At 35.8% G+C, this 18,497-nt stretch overlaps 3 protein-coding genes and 2 non-coding genes across 5 annotated transcripts; 3 read left to right on the top strand and 2 right to left on the bottom strand.

The window, feature by feature from the left end:
- Positions 1-233: 233 nt before the first annotated feature.
- eelo-1 (Early ELOngation arrest) lies at positions 234-3,353 on the top strand. Its single transcript, NM_065020.7, has 5 exons — positions 234-307; positions 356-430; positions 485-594; positions 891-1,191; positions 2,594-3,353. The coding sequence occupies exons 1-5, from the start codon at positions 241-243 to the stop codon at positions 2,932-2,934; spliced, it is 894 nt and encodes a 297-aa protein (NP_497421.2). The 5' UTR covers positions 234-240; the 3' UTR covers positions 2,935-3,353.
- Positions 1,491-1,543, bottom strand: Y67D2.9. The gene has a single exon (NR_052088.1). It is a non-coding gene; the product is annotated as an Unclassified non-coding RNA Y67D2.9 (non-coding RNA).
- Positions 3,354-4,315: 962 nt separating the features above from the next.
- ddx-35 (putative ATP-dependent RNA helicase DHX35 homolog) lies at positions 4,316-13,815 on the top strand. The gene is made up of 10 exons (NM_065019.5): positions 4,316-4,564; positions 5,757-5,927; positions 5,993-6,156; positions 7,131-7,373; positions 8,018-8,214; positions 9,137-9,522; positions 10,254-10,321; positions 10,996-11,390; positions 12,078-12,234; positions 13,554-13,815. The coding sequence occupies exons 1-10, from the start codon at positions 4,322-4,324 to the stop codon at positions 13,726-13,728; spliced, it is 2,199 nt and encodes a 732-aa protein (NP_497420.1). The 5' UTR covers positions 4,316-4,321; the 3' UTR covers positions 13,729-13,815.
- Y67D2.11 lies at positions 5,243-5,340 on the top strand. The gene has a single exon (NR_101790.1). It is a non-coding gene; the product is annotated as an Unclassified non-coding RNA Y67D2.11 (non-coding RNA).
- Positions 13,816-15,314: 1,499 nt separating the features above from the next.
- cisd-3.2 (Iron-binding zinc finger CDGSH type domain-containing protein) lies at positions 15,315-18,270 on the bottom strand. The gene is made up of 4 exons (NM_065018.9): positions 18,213-18,270; positions 17,884-18,045; positions 16,694-16,837; positions 15,315-15,578 (listed from the first exon to the last, which is right to left on the bottom strand). Exons 1-4 carry the CDS (start codon positions 18,255-18,257, stop codon positions 15,459-15,461), a joined length of 471 nt encoding a protein of 156 aa, NP_497419.1. The 5' UTR covers positions 18,258-18,270; the 3' UTR covers positions 15,315-15,458.
- Between the last annotated feature and the right edge of the window lie 227 nt (positions 18,271-18,497).

Below are 18,497 nucleotides of genomic sequence, written 5' to 3'. Positions count from 1 at the left end.
TCAAAGAAATCCTCATAAAATAGCTGAAAAATAGCTCAAAATTGATTAAAATGATGAAAAACAAAGTGGAAACGTCGTCAAGTTAAATGCATTCTGTGCATTCTAACGTGACGGTGTTTGCGGACCACCTGACGTGTACTCCTCTCGGACAAGTTTCGAATTAAAAAAATATTTATTTTTTGTATAAAATATCAATTTTTCCCAGATTTCAAGCTCATTATTGCATTTTTCAGTCAAAAAATGAACAATTTAGTGGATTACGAAGGAGAAAGTGATGATGAATCGCCGCGAAGAAGGTCATCAGAAGGTTTTTCGCCGGAAATATCATAAAAATTAAATTTCTAAATTGTTCCAGGCCAAAGCACAGCGCAGAAATTCAAAGAAGAATTCGAAAAAGAGAGAAAACGACGAGCTTCCGACGTTTATGGAGGTAAATTATCGATTTTATTGGGGGAAAATCGCCCAAAAAATGGGCTTTTTTCAGACGAAGAGGATTCGCCGAAGGATTTCGCCGAGCCACCGGCTCCAAAACGACTTGATGATCATTCTCCATCGCCAGCAGCGTTCAGAACTCCAGTTATTGGAATGCCACATGTAGGATTTGTGAAAATCGCGGGAAAACGGCTAAATCACGAAATTTTGACGCGAAAACTCGGAATTTCCGCTAAAAAAATTGAATTTGGCATTGGAAAATGTGAAAAACCGATTAAAAATTCGAATTTTCCGTCAAAAATCAGCGATTTTAGGCTTAGGCTTAGGCTCAAGCTTAGGCCTAGGCTTAGGCTGAGCCCCAGGCTTAGGCTTAAACTCAGGCTTAGGGCCAAGCTTAGGCTTAGGCTTAAGCTGGCCTAGAAATCTAAAACTCGGCCAAAAAATTTCAAATTTTCCAGGCCGCCTCCACAACTTCATTGGTTTCATATTCCGGAGACGGAGATGACGACGATGAAGATTCCTCCGAACCGCCTAAAATCTCCGGAGCCACGCCAATTTCAGAGATCAGAGAACCGGCTCCACCGCCACGACAGAGCCGTGACGTTGAAAGTGACGAAGAGCAAGAGCTCATTGATCGAGCAATTAAAGAGGGAAATGAGGCGATATTACGAATGAATATCGATGAAATTTCACCTTCAGATACGCCTGGACGGGATTCAGTTGTGGATTCACCGTTTTCGGCGGAAAATTTCGATAAAAGTACGGGATTTTTCTAGTGGTGGCCTAGAAAATTACAAAACTAGACCAAGCTAGCTGTTTTGGGAGCTAAAAATCGACTAAATCAGAATTCTTATAGAAAAACACCAAATATTGGATTTTTTTTTCAATTTCCACCGTACAAAATTTAGCAAAAATTCCAGGAAATCAAAAAATTTCGATTTTTCAGCTATAAAAGCTCTCTAAATGATTTTAAAAGCGAAAAATCTCGAATTTCTAGTGATTTTTCTCAGTTTTTCAGTTGAGAATTGAGTTTCCCACTCATTTTTACCCCTAGAAATGGTTTTTTCGCACAAAATAGATTGGTGGCCTAACTTTTGGAATTTCTAGGCCACCAATCTGAAAATGATGGTTTCAAGCCGTTTTTCATCGATTTTTTGAAAGTTTTATTTCAAATAATGGTAATAAAAACCTTTTTGACTTGAAAATCGCGAAATTTTCAGTTAAAAAAAAAATAAAATCTTCTAAAAATCGATATTTCCCCTGTGACTTGTGCGTTTCTCAGATTTCTGGCATAAAAACTGTATTTAATCACATTTTCAGCACTAAATTTGCTGAAAATGTGAATAAATACCGTATTTCTGCCAACAATTTGTCAATAGAGCACATTTGTCACTCGGACATGCGGAAGCTATGCCCAAATTTTCATTTTTTGGCGATTTTTTCCGAACTTCTGGAAAATCTAGGCCACCAATTGGAATTTCGGAATTTTTCTGTTCAAAAGTGAAAATATTGAGCAAAAGGCTGAATTGTCCATCTTTTATACCAATTCAGTGGAAATTTTAAAAAAAAGCATGAATCTTAACCCGTTTAGCCAATTTTTAGTCGAAAAAAAAATGGTGGCCTAACTTTTTCTACTACACCAACGCAATTTTTGTTGAATTTTAGTTACTTTTAAAAGTTAAACACACATTTGAATGCTAAACTTTCCAAAAAAAAAAAAATAGAAAACGCCAGAAACTTTGAGAATTTTTCATCGATAATCATGAAAATTCAATTTTCTATGTTCAAGCTGCTCAAATAAAAATTGCTAGAAGCTCAATCTTTGTGCAATTTAAGCTGGGAAGTCCCAAAAAAATCGATATTTCCCCTGTGGCTTGTGTGCTTCAACTCAGATTGGTGGCATAAAAACTGTATTTATTCATATTTTCCGCTTAAAAATAGCTAAAATTGGTTGAAAATATGAATAAATACCGTATTTCTGCCAACAATTTGACAATAGAGCACATTTGTCACTCGGACATGCGGAAGCTATGCCCAAATTTTCATTTTTTTTTTCCCGGAAAACTTGTAATTTTCAGAATTTTTCGGAGAATTTTCAAGGTTTATAGTGTAAAATTGAATTTCTAACTGAAATTTCTCAAACAAAAATTATAATTTTCAGCTCCAACTCACCAAGGAGCCGCCGAGAGCACCAGAGAGCAGCAGCTCAAAATCCCGCCACCACCGGAGATCGAAGTGAATCCAGCGATTGCAACACGATTTGAGCATGCTTTTCGTCAAAAAGCCCTCGGAACCGATCTAAATCAACAAATTCAAGGCAATCAGCAGTACAATAATCCGATGAGCTACACAACATTCATCGATGCGTTCGAAATTGACGAAAAAGGCACGAATTTCGCGAAAAATATCTTCGATCCGCACGTTTTTCCCGATAATTGCTTTTATGATGCGATCGCCGACGAGCAGAAGAAGATTCAGGAACAATCGGCAAAGAAAAAGTGAAAAAATCGATAATTTTCTCGCATTTTTTATTGTTGAAATTGTGAAATTTTGAAATTTTCCAAAAATGAATGTCAGATTCGTATTCTCCACGTCATCAGCTTTCAAATGACCCACTACATGCCTGGGTTCCGGCGATTTTGAATTTTCGCCGTTTTGACACAGCTGAAATCGGTGCTACAGTAACCCGCGTGGCGAGACCCGAAATTTTCAAAATCGACGAAACCCGGGCATGTTGGGGGTCATTTGAAAGCTGATGACTCGGAGAATTCGAATTCGGCGTTCGTTTTTTGAAATTTTTGAAATTGGAATTTTAAATTATTTTTCTTTGAAATTTTCCCCATTTTTTTAGAATTATTTTTTTAAAATTTGTTTATACCAATCTCGTAAAATCTTTTGAAAATAATAGTCATTCCTCTGCGAATTTCTTGTCCTTTTATTATATGGTAGCTGAAAAATTTGTAAAATTCGAATTTTATTACTTTTTCTACAATTTTTTTTTCAATTCAAAAATTTATTGAAAACCATGTAGAAATTCGATTTCCCGCCATTCTCAGCTCCAATTTGACCCCCATCATGCCCGGGTTCCGGCGATTTTGAGGTTTTTCGTCGTTTCGACACAGCTGAAACCGGTGCTACAGTACCCCGCGTGGCGAGACCCAAAAATTTCAAAATCACCGGAACCTGGGCATGTTGGGGGCCATTTGAAAGCTCTCAGTGAGCTGAGTTCAATGGTGGCAGAGTTTTGGAATTTTAGGCCACGAGAACTGGGGTTTCTAGGCCATTACTCAGAAATCGGAGATTTTGACCTTTTTTTTCGAAATTTGCTCGGAAATTTAGTTTTACCAAATAGTTTTAAATAGTATTTTGTGCGAATTGGTTGTTAAAACTATTTTTTTCAAAAAAAAAACCACTTTTTTGAAATTTTTTGAAAAAGTTAGTCCAAAGTCCAGAAAAACTCAAATTTTCTATAAATTTCTTGAAAATTCTGAAAAATTCGAATTCCCGCTATTCTCAGCTTCAATTTGAACCCCATCATGCCCTATTTCCGGCGATTTTGAGTTTTTTTCGCGTTTCGACACAGCTGAAACCGGTGCTACAGTACCCCGCGTGGCGAGACCCAAAAATTTCAAAATCACCGGAACCTGGGCATGTTGGGGGTTATTTGAAAGCTCTCAGTGAGCTGAATTTATTGGTGCCCGAGTTTTGGAATTCTAGGCCACGTGGATTTGGATTTCTAGGCCATCATTGAAAATGAAAGGGTTTTTGTTCAATTTTGGCGTTTTTTTTCCGAATTTCTTTAGTTTTCCATGAATTAAATAGTTTTTCTCACTTTTTTCAGTGAAAAATCTAAAATTTTCACTGAAAAAACTTGAATTTTCAGCCATAAATGTCCTATCACCCGGGACACGGTCACCGTCAGGAGCCCAGAAAAGGAGCCGGAGCCCGTCGTGGTTTTGCTCGACCGGATGACTCTGCAGACGCTCCACGTACCGGACCACTGATTTTCGAGGAACGATCTACCGAAAACGCGGGAGCAGCTCCGCCGATTGAAGAGCAACTAAAAGTGCACAATAATCCATATGCTTCATTGAATATTCAACAGCAGAGAATTAGATTACCTATTTTTAAGGTGAAGAAAATGTTCTACGGGAAATTCTTTGGCGCCGCGAAATTTGAATTTTTTGTGAAAAAAATTTTGAAAGTTTTTTTTTTTATGAAAAAATTTTTTTCGGAAATTTTTTTTGAAATTTTCAAACATTTGTCCCAGTTTTCTTTTTAGACCAAAAATTTTCACATAGTGCCAGCTAAAAATTTAACAATTTAAAAAAAAAATAAAAAGATTTTTCGAGAAAAAACTGTTTCTATAAAAATCGAAAAAATTCAGATATTGTGCAGTTGTGAGAAAATTAAATTTTGCACAGTTTGAGCTAAAAAATTGAGAAAAATCCTGAAAACTAAAAAAAAAAAATTTTGGAAAATATTTTTTTGAAAAATTCGAAAAAAAAATATCGATTTGTTTAAATTTGAAATTGTTTTTTTTTTTCAAAATGTTACAATAATAATATCAAAAAAGCTCAAATTTATACACTCTACCTACCTACAAACTGTAATTTTCAAAAAAAAAAAAACATTTTCTTCCAAAAAATAAAAATTTCTTTTTCGATTTTTTGAATTAATTTTTTTTCTTTACTATTTAATTTTTCTTAATTCAAGATAAAAAATTTTCAATAATTTTTTGTAGTTTTAACTGAAGCTAAATTTTTAATAAGTTAAATTTTTTCCCAAATTGAAATTTCAGTGACTCATGTGCTTCTACTCGTATTGATGGCATAAAAACTTTATTTATTCACATTTGCAGTCTTAAATTGGGCTGAAAATGTGAATAAATACCGTATTTCTGCCAACAATTTGACAATAGAGCACATTTGTCACTTGGAGATGCGGAAGCTATGCCCAAATTTTCATTTTTTCGGAAAACTTCAAATTTTTAGCATTTTTCCGATGATTTTCGCTAATTTTCAGTATGAAATTCGACTTCTCCATCACTTTTTACCCCCGGAGCCCGGTTTTCAGCCAATTTGAAGAAACTGTCGTAAGGTTCGGTGCCAAGTACGCAAGCCTCGGTGTTTGCGTACTTTTGGGGCTACCGTACCCCTCGAAATTTAAATTTTGAGCTGGAACCCTATTTTTTAGTGGTAAAGTAGATAAAAAGTGTAAAATTATTGAACATCTGCGAAAAATTCAAAAAAAAATTTCCAAAAAAAAAAAAAATTGTTTTTTTCGAAAATTTTTTTTCAAATGAAAATTAATTTTTCATTCAGAATCGCGGTCACATTCTCTACATGTGCGAACGATATCGTACAATAATCATTGTCGGCGAAACAGGATGCGGAAAGAGCACTCAAGTACCCCAATTCCTTCTAGAAGCCGGTTGGGCGGCCGACGGCCGCCAAATCGTCATTACTCAGCCACGAAGGGTGGCCGTGGTTACGGTATGGCTTGGCGGGAAATTCAAATACCTGAAATTTATTGGGTGAAAAATTGAAAAATTTTGCAGTTAGCCACCCGAGTCGCCGAGGAGAAGGACTGTATTTTGGGGCACGACGTTGGGTATACTGTAAGATTTGATGATGTATCGGATAAGGATACTAAAGTCAAATTTATGACTGATGGGCTATTGTTGAGGGAGATCCTTGCAGATCCACTATTATCGAAATATAGGTGATTTTTTGAATTTTTACCCGGAAAATTTTGAAGAAATCCGAAAATCCTCCGCCTAGAAACAATTTTTCAACAGGATTTTCTTGCAGAAAACTGCTAAAACATAGAAAAATTTGATAAAAACTCACATTTTCCCCGAAAAATTACGGAAAAATGTCCCTTGCTCCCCAAAAAATCGATATTTCCCCTGTGACTTTTGTGCTTCTATTCAGATTTTTGGCATAAATACTGTATTTATTCACATTTTCAGTCATAAATTGGGCTAAAAATGTGAATAAATACCGTATTTCTGCCAACAATTTGGCAATAGAGCACATTTGTCACTCGGACATGCGGAAGCTATGCCCAAATTTTCGTTTTTCCCGAAAAACTTGTGATTTTTACAGATTTTCAATACGAAATTCGACTTCTCCATCATTTTTTACCCTCGGAATCCGGTTTTCAGCCAATTTAGACTAACTGTCGTAAGGTTGGGTGCCGAGTACGCAAGACACTCGGTGTTTGCGTACTTTTGGCGCTACCGTACCCCTCGAAATTCAAAAATAGGGTTAGAAGCCCCAAAAAGGTTTTTAGGGGTGAAATTTGACGAGCAATTCGAATTTCAGTCTGAAAATCTTTGAAAACTTCTGGAAAATTCTGAAAAAAAGTTTTTAACAAAAAATTCAGTATTTTCAAATTTCAAATTGTTTTCTATACATTGTCATGCCAAAATTCAAATTCCCCGTAAATTTCCACCCCTGGAACAGCTTTTTCAGCCAATTTGTGCAAAATGTCGTAAAATTCGGTGTTTGCGTACTTTTGGCGCTACCGTACCCCTCGAAATTCAAAATTTGGAATTGAGGCCGGGAAAAATGCTTATTAGGTGTGAAATTAAATGGGAAATCCGAATTTTTACGTGAAAATCTTCAAATTTTCAAAAAATCTCTCAATTTTTCGATTAAAAAAAAATTATTTTTCAAAAAAAAAATTTCCAGCATTATCATGATTGACGAGGCACACGAACGGTCATGTAACACGGATATTTTGCTCGGGTTACTTCGAAAAATCATACAAATTCGCAATGATCTGAGGATTATTGTGTCCTCGGCGACGCTGGACGCCGAGCTTTTTAAGGATTTTTTCGAGATGAATGAGACGGGAAATTCGGATAAAGATACTGCTGGAATTATTTCAGTGGAGGGAAGAACACATCCAGTTGCAGTACATCATACAAAAACGTTAGTGGATGTGGAAAAAATTGCAAAAAAAAAAAAAATTTGCAAAAAAATTTTTAATTTTTTCAAAAAAAGAAATTTTCAATTCAAAATTTTATTGAAAACTATGTAGAAATTCATATTCTCCACGTCGTCAGCTTCAATTTGACTCCCATCATGCCCTATTTCCGGCGATTTTGAGTTTTTGATGTTTCGACACAGCTGAAACTGGTGCTACAGTATCCCGCGTGGCGAGACCCGAAATTTTCACATTGCACGGAACCTAGGCATGTTGGGGGTCATTTTAAAGCTGGAGACCTAGAGAACACGAATATCCAGTTTTCCATGTAAAATTTCGGGGAAATAAAATTTTTGGAATAAAAAAAAATTTCTATAATTTTTAATTTTTCAAAAAAATTTTTTTAATTCAATAAATCATATTCTCTACGTCATCAGCTTCAAAATGACCCCCAACATGCCTGGTGTCCGTGCAATTTGACAACCGACACAGCTGAAACTGGTGCTACAGTACCCCGCGTGGCGAGACCCAAAGTTTTCAAAATCGTCGGAACCTAGGCATGTTGGGGGTCATTTTGAAGCTACTAAGCTCAGAATTACAAATTTGAGCAAATTTTGAACGTAAATTTCAAATAATTTTTTTTTTTCAGGTCAGTGCCAGATTACTGTCAATCGGCGGTGGATACTGTAATAAATATTCACAAACACGAGAATCCTGGCGATATTCTGGTATTCTTGACAGGACAAGACGAGGTGGAAGACGTTTGTGAGAAGCTCCGCGAGCTGGCTGGAAATTTGAAAAATTGCGACCGTCTGTGGGTGGTTCCGTGCTATGGAGCGCTTCCTGGTGATTTTTTTGGCTGAAAATGCCGGAAAATGGAGAATAAATTGAAATTTCTCATGTTATCAGCTTCAAAATGACCCCTAACATGCCCATATTCCGTGCAATTTGGCCACCGACACAGCTGAACTGAAGCTACAGTAACCCGCGTGGCGGGACCCAAAATTTGAAAAGTGACGGAATTGGGCCGTGATGGGGGTCATTTGGAAGCTTGGAGGGGGGAGAATTCGGAAATAGCAATTGTTTTCTGGAACAATCTCAAATAAAAAAATTTTGGAAAAAAATTCGGGATTTTTTTTGAAAATTTCAATTTTTCTTATTTTCGAATATCGTGCAAAACCAAGTCGAAATTCATTTTTGCCTCGCCCTCAGCTTCAAAATGACCCCCATCATAACCATGTTCGGTGCATTTTGACCACCGACACAGCTGAAGCCGGTGCTACAGTACTCCGCGTGGCGGGACCCAAAATTTGAAAAGTGACGGAGTTGGGACGTGATGGGGGTCATTTGAAAGCTGGGAATAAGGAGAATTCGAAAATAGCTATCGTTTTCTGTAAAAATTTCAAATAAAATTTTTTCCTCCAAAAAAAACATTTTTTTTAATTTCAATTTTTCATATTTTCGAAAATCATTCAAAACCAAGTCAAAATTCATATTCTCCACGTTACCAGTTGCAATTTGACCCCCAACATGCCCATATTCCGTGCAATTTGACCACCGACACAGCTGAAGCCGGTGCTACAGTAACCCGAGTGGCGAGACCCAAAATATGAAAAGTGACGGAATTGGGTCGTGATGGGGGTCATTCGAAAGCTGAGAGTAAGCGGAATTTGAAAATAGCAATTGTTTTCGGAAAAAATTTCGAATAAAAAATTTTTGGAAAAAAATTCCAAAAAAAACAATTTTTTTTTAATTGAAAATTTTTCAGCTCGCGAGCAAATGAAAGCCTTCGACTCAACACCCCATGGAACCCGTAAAGTGGTCGTTGCAACCAACATAGCCGAAGCATCCATCACAATTCCCGGCATCTGCTACGTCATTGACACTGGCTACGTGAAGCTTCGCGCCCAACACGCCGCCAACGGTGTGGAGACCCTAATGCGGGTTACTGTATCCAAAGCATCCGCCGAACAACGTGCCGGACGTGCCGGACGTATTCGACCCGGAAAATGCTATCGCCTGTACCCGGAATCGGAGTTTGAACGGTTCGCCGAGGGTACGGTACCCGAAATTCAGCGGTGCCAGATGGCGAGCACAATTTTGCAGTTGAAAGCTCTTGGTGTGCAGAATGTGCACAGATTTCACTATTTATCGGTAAAAAATTCAACTCATTTTGATTGTGAGAAATTTAGAATTTTGAAAAAAAAAAATTTTAATTCCAATATTAATTTTTCCGGAAAACTATTATTTTTATCGACTTTGCCACGCTATCAGCTTCAAAATGACCCCCATCATGCCCGGGTTGCGTTGATTTTGAGTTTTTGGAAGTTTCGACACAGCTGAAACTGGTGCTACAGTACCCCGCGTGGCGAGACCCAACATTTTCAAAATGAGCGGATTATAGGCAATATGGGGGTCATTTTGAAGCTGGGAACCAGTAGAGAACGAATATCAAGTTTTCCAAGTGAAATTTTGAGAAATAACAATTTTTAGAATTTTTCAAATTTTCAAAAAAAAAATTTTTTTTTGGAAAATTTATAAAAAATCAGATTTTTGTCAAATTTGAAAAAAAATTAAGATTCACCACGTTATCAGTTTCAAAATGACCCCCATCAAGGCCATCTTCCGTTGACTTTGAGATTTTGATCGTTTCGACACAGCTGAAACTGGTGCTACAGTACCACGCGTGGCGAGACCCGAAATTTTCAGAATCACCGGAACCAGGGCATGTTGGGGGTCATTTGAAAGCTCTCAGTGAGCTGAGTTCAATGGTGGGGCCGAGTTTTGAAATTCTAGGCCACACGAGGAATCGGGTTTCTAGGCCACCACTAGGGAAATTGAGTTTTTAGACCACTTCTATTATTAAAATTTGGATCAATTTTCAGCCACCCCCGTCCTGGGCGATGATCAACGGTTTGGAGCTTCTTTACGCGCTTGGAGCAATCGACGAAACGTATGTACCTTTAAACCGGAGAGCATTTAGCTACAGTACTCAAGAAACTACGAATTTTTCGTCGTTTTTGTTATGATATTCGTGTTCTCTGTCATTTTTTACCCCTTAACCCTGATTTTCAAAGCTCTAACCCGAAATTTTTCAAAATTCCGTGCTTGCGTACTTTTGGGGCTACAGTACCCCTCGGAATTTTGAAAATTGGTTAAAACACCAAAATTTGGGACTGTAGGAGTAAAAAGTGAAGGGGAATTTGAATTTTATGATGAAAATTCAAGAAAATTAGCGAAAAGTTAAACAAAAATTTTGCAAAAAAAATTTCGAAAAATTGTTTTTTTTTGAAAATTCAAATTTTTTCAGATTTCATCTATATTGGGTTATTCTCATGGATTTTTACCACAAAATTTGAATTTCTCTCAAAATTTGACACCGGATCCCATGAGTTCTCAAAAATCTCCAAAATTCCGTGTTTGCGTATTTTTGGGGCTACAGTACCCCTCGGAATTTTGAAAATTGGTTAAAACACCAAAATTCCATGAGCAAAGGGTAGAAAATAACGGGGAATTTGAATTTTGTAATGAAAATTCAAGAAAATTAGCGCGAAAAATTGAAAAAAAAATGTTTGGGAAAAATTTCGAAAAAAAAATTTTTTTTTTCGAAAATTCAAAATTTTTCAGATCCCAACTAACATCCCCATTGGGTCTACAAATGGCAGAATTTCCATTACCACCAATGCACAGTAAATGTCTACTGAAATCCGCCGAATTCGGGTGCTCCACAGAAATGGTGACAATTGTTGCAATGATGCAAATCCAGGATGTCTTTATTACCCCATATCGTCAACGTCATCAAGCTGACGTCATTCGAAAGAAATTCGCGGTCGAAGAAGGAGATCACATGACAATGCTCAATGTTTTCACGAAATTCGTCGAAAATGGCCGCAGCAAGAAGTGGTGCTCCGATCATTTTGTGAATTATCGGGGGCTTATGAGGGCGGATAATGTGCGGAGCCAACTTGTCAGGCTGTTGAAGAGATTTGAGATTGAGAAAGTTTCAAGTCGCGGGCTTATTAGTAGGTTTTTCAAAAAAAAAAATTTTTTTTAATTTTTTTTCCTAAAATTTTTCATTTTTTGAGCTGAAATTCGAATTCCTCCTGTCACTAGCTTTAAAATGACCCCCATCATGCCCAGGATCCGGCAATTTTGAAGTTTGGCAGATTCGACACAGCTGAAATTGGTGCTACAGTACCCCGCGTGGCGAGACCCAACATTTTCAAAATGAGCGGATTATAGTCAATATGGGGGTCAATTTGAAGCTGCTCACGTGGAGAATTCGAATTTTTACCTATATGAAGGATTTGCAACAAATGGAAATTTTTTTTTGGGAATTTTGAGAAAAATAATATTTTCGAAAAAAAAATGTTTTTATTTTTGAGCTGGAATTCAGATTCTCCAAGTTTTCAGCTTTAAAATAAGCCCCATCATGACCATGTTCCGTTGATTTTGAAAACCGACACAGCTGAAACCGGTGCTACCGTAACCCGCGTGGCGAGACCCAAATTTTCAAAAAGTGACGGAACATAGGCAATATGGGGGTCATTTGAAAGCTGGGAATCTGTAGAAAACGAATATTAAGGTTTCCAAGTGAACTATTGAAAGATTTTTGGGGAAAAATTTTTGAAAAATTTTTATTTTTATTTCTTTGATTTTTTTCTGAATTCTGTAACAATTCTCTTTCCTAATTTTTTTAAAAATTTCAGATTGCTCTGAAAACATCCGACAATGCCTTGTAACCGGCTTCTTCTCCCAGGCGGCCCAATATCACTACACAGGGAAATATATGACAGTCAAGGAGAGCTTCCCCTTCAATATGTACAAAGGATCGTCGATTATGTTCAAGAAAGACTATCCGAAATGGTATTACAGGAAAATTTGAGAAAAAATTGAATTTTTTTGAAAAATTAAAAAATCAAAAAATTTCCAAAAAAATTTGTTTTTTTTCGGAATTTTTTTTTTTTCAAAAAATCCTAAATTTAAGCTAAAATTCATATTTCCACGTTTTCAGCTTCATTTTGACACCCCCAACATGACCACATTCCACCATTCAATTTGAATTTTGGAAGTTTTGACACAGCTGAAATCGGTGCTACAGTACCCCTCGTGGAGAGACCCGAATTTTTAAAAATGGGCGGATGATAGGCAATGTGGGGGTCAATTTGAAGCTGAAAATGAGGAGAAATCGAATATGCTATCAAATTTGCACAGAAATAAACATTTTAAAGGAAAAATTCCGAAAAAAATATTTTTTTTCGAATTTTTTTAAAAAGTTTTTTCAGAAAAAAAAAATTGTATTTTTCGAAATTTCTAGGTTTTAAGTTGAAATTCAAGTTCTCCATGATCTCAGCTTCACAATGACCCTCATCATGTCCCGATTACGTCACTTTTTCAAATTTTGGGTCCCGCCACGCGGGTTACTGTAGCACCGGTTTCAGCTGTGTCAGTGGTCAAAGTGCGCGGAACATGGTCATGATGGGGGTCATTTTGAAGCTAAGGCTGTCAAAATTTCGAATATTTTATCAGTTTTGCAAAAAATTAATATTTAAAAAATTCCAGAAAAAAAAAGAAAATGTTGAATTTTTTTTTGTTTTTTCAGAAAAAAACATTTATTTTTCGAAATTTCTAGGTTTTAAGTTGAAATTCAAGTTCTCCATAATCTCAGCTTCGAAATGACCCTCATCATGCCCCGATTACGTCACTTTTTCAAATGTTGGGTCCCGCCACGCGGGTTACTGTAGCACCGTTTTCAGCTGTGTCGGTGGTCAAAATGCGCGGAATATAGTCATGTTGGGGGTCATTTTAAAGCTGAAAATGAGGAGAATATGAATTTTAACATGGTTGTGTATAAACTTTGAAATTGTGAAAAAAAATCAAAAATTGAAGAAAACAATTTTTTTTTGCAATTTTTCTGTTTTTCCGACGAGAAACAATTTTCGAATTTGAATTCCCCCCTCACTCCCTGCTTCAAAATGACCCTCATCATGCCCTGATTCCGTCACTTTTCATATTTTGGGTCCCGCCACGCGGGTTACTGTAGCACCGATTTCAGCTGTGTCGGTGGGTCAAGTTGAACGGAATATGGGCATGTTGGGGGTCAAATTGAAGCTGGGAGCGTGGAAAATTCAAATTTTTGATTAAAAAATCATTTTTCGATGAAAAAAAAAAGTTTTTTTTTTCAGGGTAATCTTCACCGAAGTGATGCAGGATTCGATCCGTGACGTCACAGTTATTGAGCCTGAATGGCTTTACGAATTGGCTCCACACTATTACGAATTTGGCACCGAAGGAGAGCTCGCCGAGAAGAGAATGAGGGGTCCTGCTGCCACCTCCGCCGCCGCTGACGATGATTATTAATTCGAATTTTTTAAAATTTTATTTATTATTGATTTTTTAAGTGTGTGTTGTTGGTTGAAATATTGATGAAAAACTGAAAAAACTAAAAAATTTTCCGAAAAAATCAATATTTTTGCAGAAAAAAACCAAAAAAAAAATTTTTTTTTTCGAAATTTTCTGAAAAATTCGAATTTTCAGGTTACTGTAGCCCCCCAAAAGTCTGGAAAAATGAGAAATTTTCGAATTTTTCAGTTCAAAAATCAATTATTTGCAAAATTTCTCAAATTATCGATTTTTTGATACGAAAAATTCGGTTTTTTTTAGGAAACTCCAAATTCTTCGGGTTACTGTAGCTCGAAAAGTACGCAAACACCGAAAAATTGCCCACTTTTCGATTTTTCGGCACAAAAATCGTAGTTTTTTCAGAAAACCAATACAAAAATTCCATTTTTCGCATTTTTTAAAGTTCAGAACTTCGAATTTTCAAATTTCCCGGGGGTTACTGTAGCCCCAAAAGTACGCAAAATACGATTAATTTGAATTTTTGCAGTTTAAAATGTGAAAAATTGGAAAATTTCAAATTTTTCGGTACAAAGATCGATAATTTCACAAATTATCGATTTTTTATGCGAAAAGTTCGAATTTTTCGGGTTACTGTAGCTCCAAAAGTACGCAAACACCGAAAAATCTAAAAATTATCGATTTTTGATCCGAAAAAAAGATTTTCAACAGATTTGAACCACTTTTCCGGAAATTTCTAAAATTTTCCGGTTACTGTAGCTGGAACAGTACGCGAGCACCGAAAATTCCAAAACGTTTCATTTTTCGGTACAAAAATCGATAATTTTTGTAATTTCTCGGTGTTTGCGTACTTTTCAATCTACAGTAACCCGAAAATTGAAAAAAAATTGAATTTTCGGTCGAAAAATCAATATTTTTGAAATTCTGATATTCTAGGGGGTACTGTAGCTCCGAAAGTACGCAAACACCGAAATATTGCCAAATTTTCGGTTTTTTCAGTACAAAAATCGAAATTTTTCAGAAAACCAATACAAATATTCCATTTTTCGCATATTTTTAAAGTTCAGAACTCGAAAATTCGAATTTTCAAATTTCCCGGGGGTTACTGTAGCCCCAAAAGTACTACGCAAAATACGATAAAGTTGAATTTTTGCAGTTCAAAACCTGAAAATATTGGAAATTTTTGTTTTTTCGTTTCTAAAATCGATATTTTCCGAAATTATCGATTTTTGAACCGAAAAATCGATAATTTTTGGATTATTTCTCAGTGTTTGCGTACTTTTCCAGCAGCTACAGTAACCCGGGAAATTAAAAAATATGAACTTCTAGGGGGGACTGTACCTTGAAAAGTACGCAAAACCCTGGAAATTCCAAAAATTTTCGTGTTTTTTTCTGTTCAAAAATCGATAATTGCCAAAAATTATCGATTTTTAGTCGAAAAAAAAATCGATTTTCCTGAAAATTAGGGGGGGTACTGTACCTCGAAAAGTACGCAAACACCGAAAAAATCGAAAATTATCGACTTTCCGGTAATAAAATCGATTTTTTCCGAAATTATCGATTTCTTTGCACCAGAAAAATCGATTTTTCACTTAAAAATTACTTTATTCACACATTAAAAATCGGGAAAAAACCCCTAAAAAATTTTTTCCAATAAAAAAAAATCTACTGCTTTCAGTTTTTCTGGTACTTTTTTTGATTTCGGCTGCTGTCTCAGCGTAGTCTCCGGACTACTGGAATCCACCATTTTTCGGCTTATATCCCAATTTTTGAGCAACTCCTGCGTAAACTGGCGATTCGTCGAATGCAACCATTCTCGTAGCGTTTAGATCACGTGGAGCTTTGGATACCTGAAAAAATTGGGATTTTTGGCTGAAAATTGAGGTTTTTAGGGTAAAAATCATAAAAATTCATGATTTTTCAGCCAAAATTAGTGAAAATTGAATTTTTTATAAATTTTATGATAATTCCCGTTAAATTCGCAATTTTTGAGCTAAAAATTTGGATTTTTGGCTGAAAATTGGCGTTTTAAAACAAAAATCATAAAAATTCATGATTTTTTAGCCAAAATTAGTGAAAATTGAATTTTTTATAATTTTATGATAATTCCCGTTAAATTCGCAATTTTTGAGCTAAAATTCTGGATTTTGGTTGAAAAATGACGTTTTTACGTTAAAAATCTGAAAATTTCGTGGTTTTTGAGATAAAATTAGTAAGAAATCGACATTTTTAAGCTGAAAAATCAATTTTTCATGAATTTTATGATATTTTCCGTTAAATTGACAATTTTTGAGCAAAAAAGTGGCTTTTTGGCTGAAAAATGACATTTTTAAGTGAAAAATCTGGAAATTTCATGATTTTTGGGACAAAGTAAGTGAAAATCGATAATTTTGAGCCAAAAACTCAGTTTTTCATGAATTTAATGATTTTCTTGGTAAAATTCACAATTTTTTCAGCTAAAAATTGGCTTTTGGCTGGAAATTGGCATTTTATGCCGTTTTTAGGTCGAAAATGTGGAAATTTCATGATTTTTGAGCAAATGTGAGTGAAAAATCGATTTTTTAAGCCAAAAATTTAGTTTTTCATGAATTTATTGGACTCTTCCGTTAAATTCCATAATTTTTGAGCTAAAAATTGGATTTTGACTGAAATTTTGTGGCAAATCACGATTTTTTTTTTTGAAAAATTGCCATTTTTAGGTCAAAAATCCTGAAATTTCATGATTTTAGTGGCGAATTTTGTGGAAAATTGAATTTTCTTGAAGTTTCATGGGTTTTTTGGCGGAAAATTGATTTTCTGACGAATTTATTTAAAAATTGGATTTTTTTGGTCAAAACAAGCAGAATTTGCATAATTTTGAGCCAAATTTCATTAAAATGGGATTTTTCCAGTTTTTATCTCAAATTTTGCGAGAAATTCGATTTTTAGGTGAAAATCTTCGAAATTTTCCCCATTTTCCCCGTACATCAGCGTGTTTTCCATCGCAAATTGGTCGAGTTCCAGTCTGTTTGCAGTCACACATTGGATAAATTCCAGTTTTTTCAACTTGAAAACTGACGGGGCGAACGTTGGTTAATCCGGGCGTTTTGTGGGTTCCGTCGCAGAATGGCTGCAAAAAATTTTTGGATTTTTCAGGAATTTTCCGGTTTTTTAAGGCATTTTTCAGTGTTAAAATCGTCGTCGAATTTCACACGCCTAGCACCCTTTTTCTGGGTCTCTAGATTTAAATTTGAATTTCGAGGGGTACGGTAGTCCCAAAAGTACGCAAACACCGAGTGCCTTGCGTACTTGGCACCGAACTTTACGACAATTAGTCTAAATTGACTGAAAATCGGGTTAGGGGGGGAAAATGTGATGGAGAACTCGAATTTTGTACTGAAAATGTGTGAAAATGTGTGAAAATCATTGAAAATTTGGGCATAGCTTCCGCATGTCCGAGTGACAAATGTGCTCTATTGCCAAATTGTTGGCAGAAATACGGTATTTATTCACATTTTCAGCCAATTTAAGACTGAAAATGTGAATAAACACAGTATTTATGCCAGAAATCTGAGAAACGCACAAGTCACAGGGGAATTATCGATTTTTAGAAGATTTTTCGTTTTCAGATTGGTGGCCTAGAAATCCCAAAAGTTAGGCCGCCAATCTATTTTGAGCGAAAAAACCAATTTCTAGGGGTAAAAATGAGTGAAAAACTTAATTTTTAACTGAAAATTTGGGCAAAATCACTAGAAATGTGATTAAAAATATTTAAACGCGAAAAATGACCGGAATTCTAATTTTAGGGCAAAATTCGTTAATTATAGCTGCAATAACCAAATTTTTGAGCAGAAAATCGCAAAAAATCTTTATTTCCAGCGTTTTTCGTAACAAAAATAGACCGTCTGAGCTTTTTCCGGGAAAATTAGGGTAATTTTCGAAAAATGTTGGATTTTTCTAGAATATTGATTAAAATTTGAGCAAAAATGAGCTTTTTTTGTAATTTTTTCACTAGCATTCACGTTTAACAAAATTTTGGGTTTCATCACGACTTTAAAGGCACATAGGCGCCATTTTAAGCCTAAAATAGCTAAATTTTATCAATTTTCCGCGATTTTTTCGGCATTTTAGCTGTTTTTCGACGATTTCCATGAGAAAATGCTCGAAAATAAGCACCTGAGTGATGCTCAACCCGCATGAGCACCAATGATACGTTTTTCCGGCTTCAAGCTTCACACGATTCGACTTTGTGCCTGCTGGCTGCCCTTTGTACGGCAAAACGTCTGCAGAATAGCTTTGAACAACGACGCCACGTGCTTTTCCACGAATCGATGATTGCTGGAAATTTTGAAATTTTTTTCAGTGATTTTTCGCGGAAATTGGTGAAAATCTGGCAAAAATCGGGATTTTTTCGCAGAAAAAAAAATTTCAGCGATTTTGATTGATTTTCCACGACTTTTCCAGCTTTTTCAGTCGAAATTGACAATTTTCCACTAATAACTCACAATCGGCGCGGCTGCCTGAAGCTTTTGGCACGTTCTTCCGAGCATGGCTCAATTCGACCTGAAAATCGAGGTTTTTGAGGTGAAAAATAGGTTTTTAATGGATTTTCGCATACAAATTCATGATTTTTCAATATTTTAAGCGAAAAAATCGTGAAAAACCACGGATTTTCAGAGGAAAATCACTAAAAATGGCTGAAAACAAATTTGCCCGTGGAGCGAGCAAGCGCGCTCCAGTGAGAAACAGTTGGGATTTCTAGGCCGCGGCCACGGGAATTTATATAATTT

Source organism: Caenorhabditis elegans, chromosome III (assembly GCF_000002985.6).
Source record: "Caenorhabditis elegans chromosome III".
Taxonomy (NCBI): Eukaryota; Metazoa; Nematoda; class Chromadorea; order Rhabditida; family Rhabditidae; genus Caenorhabditis; species Caenorhabditis elegans.
The sequence above is the reverse complement of the archived record's forward strand: the minus strand, read 5'-3'. Positions and strand labels throughout refer to the sequence as shown.